We start from the raw sequence: 12,935 nt of genomic DNA on the forward strand, positions 1-12,935 counted from the left end.
CCCCACTGGTAACAAGACCTTGGTCTGAATATACTCCATTGACTACAACCCTCTGTTGCCTGTCCCTCAGCCACTGCCTAATCCATTCAACAATATGGGAGTCCACGCACAACCTTATTCTACATAATTAAAAAACAAATCTTTATTTCATGATGGAATAACCTTTGGATGGTAATATATTTTCCTCAAAAAGCATTTTATATAAAAAAAAAAAATCTGATTTAAAAATCCAAAAAACTATTTTTTAAATCATTGATTTTTATCCACCCTACTACAAAGTGTTCCTATACTTTAAAATAACTTCCGATAGGTCATGGTGACAAATCAAAGGTTTGGATTTCTAGGGATCGAAGTGCTGATCACTAGAAGGAAGAGAGAGAGGTGCTCACAAAGTGCACTCCCTCCCTGCTGTAGGAGACTGCCTCAAATGAAAGTCTATGAGCATGTCTCCAGTCCGTCTCCTGCAGTGAGGAAAGAGCGCCATCAGTGGGGGTCTCAGCATTCGGACCCCCACCTATCAAAACCTTTGATGTGTCGCTATGACCAGAGGTCGCAGGACATTTTTTCTGGAAGAGTAAAAATACTCTTAACATTTTTGAGGAGTATTTTTAGCGGAGGAGGAGTACGAGAATTGCAGTTATAAATATATATAATACGTAGGTCTACATAACATTAAGATGTTGCTATTTCTGCAGGGAAACCATTACCAGTCTCCTCTATAACGTCTTCCATGCAGGAATAGGACATTTTGAACATTTTAAATTTCTCTCTCAGAAGAAGACTGAATCCCTACCTTTCATGAAGCACCAAATCTGTCACATGGGGATCGGAGCGGTAGACTTTGCAAAACCCAATGCAATAAGAATTGAACAGGGACGTCTGGTGGTTGTGGCAGGGAGCAGTGGGGGGGGCAGTTAAAGGACAGTCTTAGGCCTCATGCACATGACTGTTGTGTGTTTTGCGTACCGCAAACTGCGGATCCGCAAAACACAGATGGCGTCCGTGTTCGTTCCGCAATTTGCAGAACAGCACGGACAGCCTTTAATATAACTGCCTATTCTTGTCCGCACAGCACGGACAAGAATAGGACATGTTATTTTTTTTTTTTGCGGACCACGGAAAGGAGCAACGGATCTTTTGCAGCCCCATTGAAGTGAATGGGTCCACACCCGAGCCGCCAAAATTGCGGCTCGGATGCAGACCAGAACAACGGTCGTGTGCATGAGGCCTTATACACAATATATTGGACTGTTGCACAGTATAGTGCACCCTATAGTCCTCTCTGTGATCTCTGGGCAGGAACCATACAGGAAAATAGACCTCAACAGTCCAGGGTACATACTAGGGATCGACCGATTATCGGTTTGGCCGATATTCAGGATTTTGACAGTTATCGGTATCTATTGCCGATATTCCGATAATATATGGGGAACACAGATCGCGCTCCTCTCAGCGCTCTCCGTGTTCCCTCAGCCGCCAATGAGAGGAAAGAAGACAAGAGGAGGGGCTGTGGCCACTGCGCCACCAATTATGTTGACTTACTCATTCAAATTGAACAGGAGGCGGGAGCTGGCTACAGAATCACATAGCTGGCTCCCGGCCTCTGAGCGGAGGCTGCAATCTGCGGTAGTTAACCCCTTAGGTGCCGCGGATCGCAGCTACCGTTCATAGAGGTCGGGAGCCGGCTATATGATTCTGCATCCAGCTCCCACCTCCTGTATATGAATAAATTAGAGATTTATGTTCATTGGTGGCGCAGTGTGCCCCCCCCAAGCCCCCCCCAGTTTTAATCATTGGTGGCAGTGGCCACAGGGTCCACTCTCCCCTCCTCCTCCGATCGGAGCCCCAGCAGTGTAATCCTGGGGCTCCGATCAGTTACCATGGCAGCCAGAACGCTACTGAAGCCCTGGCTGCCATGGTAAGCTCCCTGCTGCTGTGTGCACAGAGCAGCACGGACAGTGTGAGATCCTATTCTCCCTGATTAGTAAATTATCTGTATCGGTATCGGCCCTAAAAAATCAATATCGGTCGATCCCTAGTACAACTAACAGCCAAGAGGCTAAACAAAAAAAAGAGAAAACCGTGCTGCCGTTCACATTAGAATTTTAGTTTCTTTCAGTTTTTGTATAATTTATTGAGGATTGGGTGTATTTGTTTAGTTGCCACTGAATTTTAGCTGTAAGAGGCTAAGGGTACTTTCACACTAGCGGCAGGACGGATCCGACAGGCTGTTCACCCTGTCGGATCAGTCCTGCCGCTATTTCGCCGTGCCGCCGGACGGCAGTGCACGGCGAAAGGCCACCGGACTAAAAGTACTGCATGTCCGACTTTTTAGTCCGGCGGCATCTCACCGCGCACTGCGCCGGAGCTCCGCCCCGGTCCCCATTAGAGTCAATGGGGACGGAGCGGTGGTCCGTCGGCATGGCGAAATAGCGGCAGGACGGATCAGACAGGGTGAACAGCCTGTCGGATCCGTCCTGCCGCTAGTGTGAAAGTAGCCTTAGCCTCTTACAGATAAAATACAGTGGCAACTAAACAAATACACCCAATCCTCAATAAATATACAAAAACAAAAATTCTAATGCGAACTTATACCTACTCTGACGGTTTTCTCTCACTGTTTTGTTTAGCCTCTTGGCTATTCGTTTTTCCATTCATAAACCTCCACATTGAGCTTCCAGCAGCAGATAGAAGCCTGCAGGGCACGCTGGGACTTCTGGTGTCACATCACCTGGGCACACGGTCTTTGCTCAACAGAGGCTCAGTTCCCGCCATGCTGTCCCTGGCACATGGCGCGGCAGCCTAACAATACTGGGAGATCAGCAGCCTCCTCCCTAATAACAAAGCTCTGTTATTGCTGCGCTGCCTGTGCCGTTCACAGCGCTCAGTGCGCTCATGAATGGCAGTGAAATTATCGTGCGTATTCATACGCATTAGACATTTTTTAGGACGTAAAACTGCCTGTACAGACGTCTACACTGCGTGCAGAATTATTAGGCAAATGAGTATTTTGACCACATCATCCTCTTTATGCATGTTGTCTTACTCCAAGCTGTATAGGCTCGAAAGCCTACTACCAATTAAGCATATTAGGTAATGTGCATCTCTGTAATGAGAAGGGGTGTGGTCTAATAACATCAACACCCTATATTAGGTGTGCATAATTATTAGGCAACTTCCTTTCCTTTGGCAAAATGGGTCAAAAGAAGGACTTGACAGGCTCAGAAAAGTCAAAAATAGTGAGATATCTTGCAGAGGGATGCAGCACTCTTAAAATTGCAAAGCTTCTGAAGCGTGATCATCGAACAATCAAGCGTTTCATTCAAAATAGTCAACAGGGTCGCAAGAAGCGTGTGGAAAAACCAAGGCGCAAAATAACTGCCCATGAACTGAGAAAAGTCAAGCGTGCAGCTGCCAAGATGCCACTTGCCACCAGTTTGGCCATATTTCAGAGCTGCAACATCACTGGAGTGCCCAAAAGCACAAGGTGTGCAATACTCAGAGACATGGCCAAGGTAAGAAAGGCTGAAAGACGACCACCACTGAAAAGACACACAAGCTGAAACGTCAAGACTGGGCCAAGAAATATCTCAAGACTGATTTTTCTAAGGTTTTATGGACTGATGAAATGAGAGTGAGTCTTGATGGGCCAGATGGATGGGCCCGTGGCTGGATTGGTAAAGGGCAGAGAGCTCCAGTCCGACTCAGACGCCAGAAAGGTGGAGGTGGAGTACTGGTTTGGGCTGGTATCATCAAAGATGAGCTTGTGGGGCCTTTTCGGGTTGAGGATGGAGTCAAGCTCAACTCCCAGTCCTACTGCCAGTTTCTGGAAGACACCTTCTTCAAGCAGTGGTACAGGAAGAAGTCTGCATCCTTCAAGAAAAACATGATTTTCATGCAGGACAATGCTCCATCACACGCGTCCAAGTACTCCACAGCGTGGCTGGCAAGAAAGGGTATAAAAGAAGAAAATCTAATGACATGGCCTCCTTGTTCACCTGATCTGAACCCCATTGAGAACCTGTGGTCCATCATCAAATGTGAGATTTACAAGGAGGGAAAACAGTACACCTCTCTGAACAGTGTCTGGGAGGCTGTGGTTGCTGCTGCACGCAATGTTGATGGTGAACAGATCAAAACACTGAAAGAATCCATGGATGGCAGGCTTTTGAGTGTCCTTGCAAAGAAAGGTGGCTATATTGGTCACTGATTTGTTTTTGTTTTGTTTTTGAATGTCAGAAATGTATATTTGTGAATGTTGAGATGTTATATTGGTTTCACTGGTAAAAATAAATAATTGAAATGGGTACATATTTGTATTTTGTTAAGTTGCCTAATAATTATGCACAGTAATAGTCACCTGCACACACAGATATCCCCCTAAAATAGCTAAAACTAAAAACAAACTAAAAACTACTTCCAAAAATATTCAGCTTTGATATTAATGAGTTTTTTGGGTTCATTGAGAACATGGTTGTTGTTCAATAATAAAATTAATCCTCAAAAATACAACTTGCCTAATAATTCTGCACTCCCTGTATGACGCTTGTACAGGAGTTATTGCGACCTCTGGCTATGACCTATGAAACTATCGCTGGGTCTCCGATCGGTAACCATGGCAACCAGGACGCTACTGCAGTCCTGGTTGCCATGGATACTTAGCAGTTTTTTTGAAGCATTATACTTACCTGCGAGCTGCGATGTCTGTGACCGGACGGGCGCTCCTCCTACTGGTAAGTGACAGGTCTGTGCTATAAGCAATGCGCCGCACAGACCTTTCACTTACCAGTAGGGCGGAGCAGGTGCGTCACGTGAGTAAGTGACGTTAAGCCGCCCTCCGCTCTGCCTGCAGAGTTCTTACTGGAGCGTGACGATTGTAAGGTAAAATAAAGATGCAGTGAGTGATGCTGTGAGCAGCAGGGCCGGGGCTGTTATGGGTAGGGGGATCGGTCTATGGCACTGCTATGGGGAGGGGGGATCTGTGCACTGTTATGGGGAAAGGGATCTGTGCACTGTTATGGGGAAAGGGATCTGTGCACTGTTATGCCCATAACAGTGCACATATCCCCCCCTCCATAACAGTGCCACCCACAGATCCCCCTCTCCATAACAGCGCCACCCACAGATCCCCCTCTCCATAACAGCGCCACCCACAGATCCCCCTCTCCATAGCGCCACCCACAGATCCCCCTCTCCATAACAGCGCCACCCACAGATCCCCCTCTCCATAACAGCGCCACCCACAGATCCATTTCATTCATGAAAAAGAATTATTAATAAAATCATTAAAAAAAAAGTATTTTAAAAGTATTTGGTTTCGGTCAAGGGCATCCTGAATTTTCGGTTTCGGACCAGAATTTTCATTTCGGTGCACCCCTAGTTTCGGGCAATATTATCTGCTCATATTCAGCCAAATGCTTCAGAACTCATTGGACGGCGCTTCACAGTGCAGATGGACAATGACCCAAAGCATACTGCAAAAGCAACAAAAGAGTTTTTAAGGGAAAGAAGTGGAATGTTATGCAATGGCCAAGTCAATCACCTGACCTGAATCCGATTGAGCATGCATTTCACTTGCTGAAGACAAAACTGAAGAGAAAATGCCCCAAGAACAAGCAGGAACCGAAGACAGTTGCAGTAGAGGCCTGGAAGAGTATCACCAGGGATGAAACCCAGCGTCTGGTGATGTCTAGGTGTTCCAGACTTCAGGCTGTAATTGACTGCAAAGGATTTGTAACCAAGTATTAAAAAGTGAAAGTTTGATTTATGATTATTATTCTGTCCCATTACTTTTGGACCCATGACAAGTGGGAGGCACATATGCAAACTGTTGTAATTCCTGCACCGTTCACCTGATTTAGATGTAAATACACTCAAATTAAAGCTGACAGTCTGCAGGTAAAGCACATCTTGTTTATTTTATTTCAAGTCCATTGTGGTGGTGTATAGAGCCAAAAATGTTAGAATTGTGTCTATGTCCCAATATTTATGGACCTGGCTAAGACTACACACGGACTGCGGCTGGATGGGCTGGGACTGACTCAGTGAGGTCCTGGTAGGTTGTCGCAGGTATCTGCTGACTGCAGCGCGTCCCACAGCTGCTGGAGGATCAGTAGAGGGAACACGACGATCCAGGTGGTCCCACAGATCATCAATTGGGTTCAAGTCTGGGAAATAAGGGGGCCATGGTAGTACTTGGAAGCCTTGGTCATGCTCTTCCAACCAACATCAGACATTTCTAGTTGTGTGACATGACGCATTGTCTTATTGGAAGATCCCATCCCCCCAGGGAAGACAATCAGCATGTATGGGTGTCTGTGATCTGCAAGGATGGATTCATACCCAGATCGGTTGACAGCGCTTTCCACATGGATGAGTGGCCCAGAGAATGCCAGGAACCTTTCCCAGACCATAACGCTGCCACCACCAGCTTGTGTTCTTCCAGCAGTGGTTGCAGAGTGTTTATTCTCTGATGTTTCTCGCCTGACACAACAACGTCCATCCATTCAATAAAACAGAAAACGTGACTCATAGAAGAAGACAACCCTCTGCCAATCAGTGGAGATCCAATTCTGATACTGCCGTGAAAATTGGAGCCTTTTCAGCTGATGCAGTGACCCATCAACCACATCAGTGGCACGTGGTGCTCCGCAGCTTCCACGTTGTTTATTCCCAATGGTGCCGTCTGCCACTCGCCATACACTTTCACCACAGCAGCTTGAGACCAGTTCACACTCTGCGCAGTTTCAGAAATCCCGCCACCCTTGGCCTGAAAGCCAATAATCATCCCTTTTTGCAATTTTGATAAAATCGCCCCTCTTAGGCCTCTTTCACACGGGCGTTGCGGGAAAATGTGCGGGTGCGTTACGGGAACACCCGTGATTTTTCCGCACGAGTGCAAAACATTGTAATGCGTTTTGCACGCGCGTGAGAAAAATCGCGCGTGTTTGGTACCCAAACCCGAACTTCTTCACAGAAGTTCGGGCTTGGAATCAGTGTTCTGTAGATTGTATTATTTTCCCTTATAACATAGGTAGTTATAAGGGAAAATAATAGCATTCTGAATACAGAATGCATAGTAAAACAGTGCTGGAGGGGTTAAAAAATAAATAATAATTTAACTCACCTTAATCCACTTGTTTGCGATGCCGGCATCTCCTTCTGTCTTCATCTGATCTCTGTGCAGCAACAGGACCTTTGATGACGTCACTCCGGTCATCACATGGTCCGTCACATGATCTTTTACCATGGTGATGGATCATGTGATGACCGGAATGACGTCACCACAGGTCCTGTTGCTGCACAGAGATCAGATGAAGCCAGAAGGAGACAGACAAGATGCCGGGCTACGCAAACAAGTGGATTAAGGGGAGTTAAAAAAAAAAATATATATATATATATATATATATATATATATATATATATATATATATATTAACCCCTCCAGCCCTATCTTACTATGCATTTTGTATTCAGAATGCTATTATTTTCCCTTATAACCATGTTATAAGGGAAAATAATAATGATCGGGTCCCCAGCCCGATCGTCTCCAACAACAGTGCGTGAAAATCACACCGCATCCGCAATTGCTTGCGGATGCTTGCGATTTTCATGCAACCCCATTCACTTCTATGGGGCCTGCGTTTCGTGAAAAACGCACAAAGAGGAGCATGCTGCGATTTTCACGCAACGCACAAGTGATGCGTGAAAATCACCGCTCGTGTACACAGCCCCATAGAAATGAATGGGTCGGTATTCAGTGCGGGTGCAATGCGTTCACATCACGCATCGCATCCGCGCAGAAAACTCGCCCGTGTGAAAGGGGCCTTAGTGCCGGAGGATGCGCTTACTTTCTGACGAGGCCAAATGAAGCTCATCCTCCGGCAGTCCAGGAAAACCTGACCTACAGACGCCGGACTCGATAAATCCCCCCCAGCGCGTCTCACCACATTGGTCTCCAATAGAAAAGGCGATGTGAAACCCCTGGAAAAAAACTAAAACCCCGGAGCTCCAGCACTATGAGATTGTGAAAATCCAGAAAGACAACAAATGTTTCCTAACATTTCCCATGGACCTTCAGCTAACATCTGGAGCAGTCGTTATAGCAAAAAATATAATTAAATCTGCAAAAAACACTAGTAAAGTGCAGAAAAATTCCACAAAATAAAAATATATAAAAAAATTGAATAGAAGAATCGTAACGACATTAAAAATTAAAAGAAAAACTGAACAGGATGAAGAGAGTTGTGGAGGCTGATCACAGAGGAGTCAGCATCCATCTAGTAAGAGGAGCCGATGTGGACGGGGCGGTATAATATATATATCACATACACGGTATACGACGGGGCGGTATAAATATATCACATACACGGTATACGACGGGGCGGTATATATATCACATACACGGTATACGACGGGGCGGTATATATATCACATACACGGTATACGACGGGGCGGTGTATATATATATATCTCACATACACGGTATACGACGGGGCGGTATATATATCACATACACGGTATACGACGGGGCGGTATATATATCACATACACGGTATACGACGGGGCGGTGTATATATATATCTCTCACATACACGGTATACGACGGGGCGGTATATCTCTCACATACACGGTATAAAGTACTTGATCACACCACAAACTCTTATAAATCCTCCCCACAACACAACCCTGGGGGTGACGTGCAGGGCTTGGAGACCTGTTCACACACATGTGGAATAACGCACACGATTCTCCCTACCCGCAGTCATCACCTTGCGGTCACACAGGGCTCTCCCATGACAAGCCGCTGTCACTGGAGGAGCAGCCTGAGGCGCGCGTCACCCGATCTGATCGCTCGACCACCGGCGACATGTCACATATGTCACCTCCCCCCACACTGGGTGAGGACTCCGCCGGTGCCCGCGCTTCCTGCCCAGTCGGCAGACTCTAGCAGTCCATGACGCCAGCCCGTGCCCAGCCCACCGACCTACAGCAAGTGCCCCCGTGCCGCCGCCACTACCAGCAGAGCGCCGTGCTCAGCAGCGCCCCCTGCCGGGCAGTCAGCGGCCGCCGCACAGGTTACTATTTACGGTTATACCACAACACCTGCCCCGGCCCCGCCACACGTGCATGACGTCGTCACCCACCGCAGTCCCACACTCCACAACCACCTGACGAGACGCTCGGAGTCACTTACCTGCCGGTCCTAAGGGCTGTGCCGCCTCCTCCCCGAATATGAGCCTGAAGTCCAACTCGTCAGAACCACAATGTGTGGCACTCATCGGTGCCGGCGGCCCGCGCGCAGCTTCTCCGTTCTCCCCGCGCCGGTTTCTCGCCCAGTCCCCGGTTTCGCGCGCTCCGTTCTGACCTCACTCCAACTTTCTCTGTGTCGAGCGTTCGGGGCCTCAGTAACGTTTAGTTCCCCTTCTCGATAAGGACCCTGTGACGTCGGGGCGTCACGTGACACGCGGAGTCACGTGGGGCAGGACTCCGCTCTCGCCGCTGGTTGGGGTTGTGCTGCTGTCACTGCTGTGACCAGAGACAGAGACAGAGAGGTCACTGCGGGCCGGGCCGGCTATACTGGACGGTGTAGTGGAGGCTGATGTGCTGTATGGAGGACGGTGTAGTGGGGGCTGATGTGCTACACTGGACGGTGTAGTGGAGGCTGATGTGCTGTATGGAGGACGGTGTAGTGGAGGCTGATGTGCTACACTGGACGGTGTAGTGGGGGCTGATGTGCTACACTGGACGGTGTAGTGGAGGCTGATGTGCTACACTGGACGGTGTAGTGGAGGCTGATGTGCTACACTGGACGGTGTAGTGGAGGCTGATGTGCTACACTGGACGGTGTAGTGGGGGCTGATGTGCTGTATGGAGGACGGTGTAGTGGGGGCTGATGTGCTACACTGGACGGTGTAGTGGGGGCTGATGTGCTGTATGGAGGACGGTGTAGTGGAGGCTGATGTGCTACACTGGACGGTGTAGTGGGGGCTGATGTGCTACACTGGACGGTGTAGTGGAGGCTGATGTGCTACACTGGACGGTGTAGTGGAGGCTGATGTGCTACACTGGACGGTGTAGTGGAGGCTGATGTGCTACACTGGACGGTGTAGTGGGGGCTGATGTGCTACACTGGACGGTGTAGTGGAGGCTGATGTGCTACACTGGACGGTGTAGTGGGGGCTGATGTGCTACACTGGACGGTGTAGTGGGGGCTGATGTGCTGTATGGAGGACGGTGTAGTGGGGGCTGATGTGCTACACTGGACGGTGTAGTGGGGGCTGATGTGCTACACTGGACGGTGTAGTGGAGGCTGATGTGCTACACTGGACGGTGTAGTGGAGGCTGATGTGCTACACTGGACGGTGTAGTGGAGGCTGATGTGCTACACTGGACGGTGTAGTGGGGGCTGATGTGCTACACTGGACGGTGTAGTGGAGGCTGATGTGCTACACTGGACGGTGTAGTGGGGGCTGATGTGCTACACTGGACGGTGTAGTGGAGGCTGATGTGCTGTATGGAGGACGGTGTAGTGGAGGCTGATGTGCTACACTGGACGGTGTAGTGGAGGCTGATGTGCTACACTGGACGGTGTAGTGGGGGCTGATGTGCTACACTGGACGGTGTAGTGGAGGCTGATGTGCTACACTGGATGGTGTAGTGGGGGCTGATGTGCTACACTGGACGGTGTAGTGGAGGCTGATGTGCTGTATGGAGGACGGTGTAGTGGAGGCTGATGTGCTACACTGGACGGTGTAGTGGAGGCTGATGTGCTATACTGGACGGTGTAGTGGAGGCTGATGTGCTGTATGGAGGACGGTGTAGTGGGGGCTGATGTGCTACACTGGACGGTGTAGTGGGGGCTGATGTGCTACACTGGACGGTGTAGTGGAGGCGGATGTGCTATACTGGACGGTGTAGTGGAGGCTGATGTGCTACACTGGACGGTGTAGTGGAGGCTGATGTGCTACACTGGACGGTGTAGTGGAGGCTGATGTGCTACACTGGACGGTGTAGTGGTGGCTGATGTGCTACACTGGACGGTGTAGTGGGGGCTGATGTGCTACACTGGACGGTGTAGTGGAGGCTGATGTGCTACACTGGACGGTGTAGTGGAGGCTGATGTGCTACACTGGACGGTGTAGTGGAGGCGGATGTGCTACACTGGACGGTGTAGTGGAGGCTGATGTGCTACACTGGACGGTGTAGTGGGGGCTGATGTGCTGTATGGAGGACGGTGTAGTGGAGGCTGATGTGCTACACTGGACGGTGTAGTGGAGGCTGATGTGCTACACTGGACGGTGTAGTGGGGGCTGATGTGCTACACTGGACGGTGTAGTGGGGGCTGATGTGCTACACTGGACGGTGTAGTGGAGGCTGATGTGCTACACTGGACGGTGTAGTGGAGGCGGATGTGCTACACTGGACGGTGTAGTGGGGGCTGATGTGCTGTATGGAGGACGGTGTAGTGGAGGCTGATGTGCTACACTGGACGGTGTAGTGGAGGCTGATGTGCTACACTGGACGGTGTAGTGGAGGCTGATGTGCTACACTGGACGGTGTAGTGGAGGCTGATGTGCTACACTGGACGGTGTAGTGGGGGCTGATGTGCTACACTGGACGGTGTAGTGGGGGCTGATTTGCTACACTGGACGGTGTAGTGGAGGCGGATGTGCTACACTGGACGGTGTAGTGGGGGCTGATGTGCTACACTGGACGGTGTAGTGGGGGCTGATGTGCTACACTGGACGGTGTAGTGGGGGCTGATGTGCTACACTGGACAGTGTAGTGGAGGCTGATGTGCTACACTGGACGGTGTAGTGGAGGCTGATGTGCTACACTGGACGGTGTAGTGGAGGCTGATGTGCTACACTGGACGGTGTAGTGGGGGCTGATGTGCTACACTGGACGGTGTAGTGGGGGCTGATGTGCTACACTGGACGGTGTAGTGGAGGCTGATGTGCTACACTGGACGGTGTAGTGGGGGCTGATGTGCTACACTGGACGGTGTTGTGGGGGCTGATGTGCTGTATGGAGGACGGTGTAGTGGAGGCTGATGTGCTACACTGGACGGTGTAGTGGAGGCTGATGTGCTGTATGGAGGACGGTGTAGTGGGGGCTGATGTGCTACACTGGACGGTGTAGTGGAGGCTGATGTGCTACACTGGACGGTGTAGTGGAGGCTGATGTGCTACACTGGACGGTGTAGTGGAGGCTGATGTGCTACACTGGACGGTGTAGTGGAGGCTGATGTGCTACACTGGACGGTGTAGTGGAGGCTGATGTGCTACACTGGACGGTGTAGTGGGGGCTGATGTGCTGTATGGAGGACGGTGTAGTGGAGGCTGATGTGCTACACTGGACGGTGTAGTGGGGGCTGATGTGCTACACTGGACGGTGTAGTGGGGGCTGATGTGCTACACTGGACGGTGTAGTGGAGGCTGATGTGCTACACTGGACGGTGTAGTGGAGGCTGATGTGCTACACTGGACGGTGTAGTGGGGGCTGATGTGCTACACTGGACGGTGTAGTGGAGGCTGATGTGCTACACTGGACGGTGTAGTAAAGGCTGATGTGCTACACTGGACGGTGTAGTAAAGGCTGATGTGCTACACTGGACGGTGTAGTGGAGGCTGATGTGCTGTATGGAGGACAGTGTAGTGGAGGCTGATGTGATGTATGGAGGACGGTGTAGTGGAGGCTGATGTGATGTATGGAGGACGGTGTAGTGGAGGCTGATGTGATGTTTGAAGGACAGTGTAGTTATGGCTGATGTGCTTTATGGAGGGGGTAAAAAGTGAATTCCCATAGCCTTCCCACCCTACAGCCTGGCACACATCGCTCATCTGCTCACGTGGTGTGGTCTCCTGTGGCATAGGCCCTGCACTAGAGACTTCATTGACCAAGGCTGATCTGAGTCCTGTAAGGGGTTGTCC

At 49.9% G+C, this 12,935-nt stretch overlaps 1 protein-coding gene across 3 annotated transcripts in view; it reads right to left on the minus strand.

Moving 5' to 3' along the window:
* Positions 1-9,427, minus strand: part of NFATC3 (nuclear factor of activated T cells 3) — a 130,910-nt gene extending 121,483 nt beyond the window's left edge. For 2 of the 3 annotated variants that reach the window (XM_040409385.1, XM_040409386.1), the window contains exon 1: positions 9,197-9,427. In XM_040409385.1, the coding sequence (XP_040265319.1) occupies positions 9,197-9,281 (85 nt within the window). In that variant the 5' untranslated portion in view covers positions 9,282-9,427. Of the gene's footprint in view, positions 1-8,986; positions 9,045-9,196 lie in introns of those variants that run through there. The other variant, XM_040409387.1, reaches the window with a different exon arrangement.
* Between the last annotated feature and the right edge of the window lie 3,508 nt (positions 9,428-12,935).

The sequence above is a fragment of the Bufo bufo genome, chromosome 10 (genome assembly GCF_905171765.1).
Source record: "Bufo bufo chromosome 10, aBufBuf1.1, whole genome shotgun sequence".
NCBI lineage: Eukaryota > Metazoa > Chordata > Amphibia > Anura > Bufonidae > Bufo > Bufo bufo.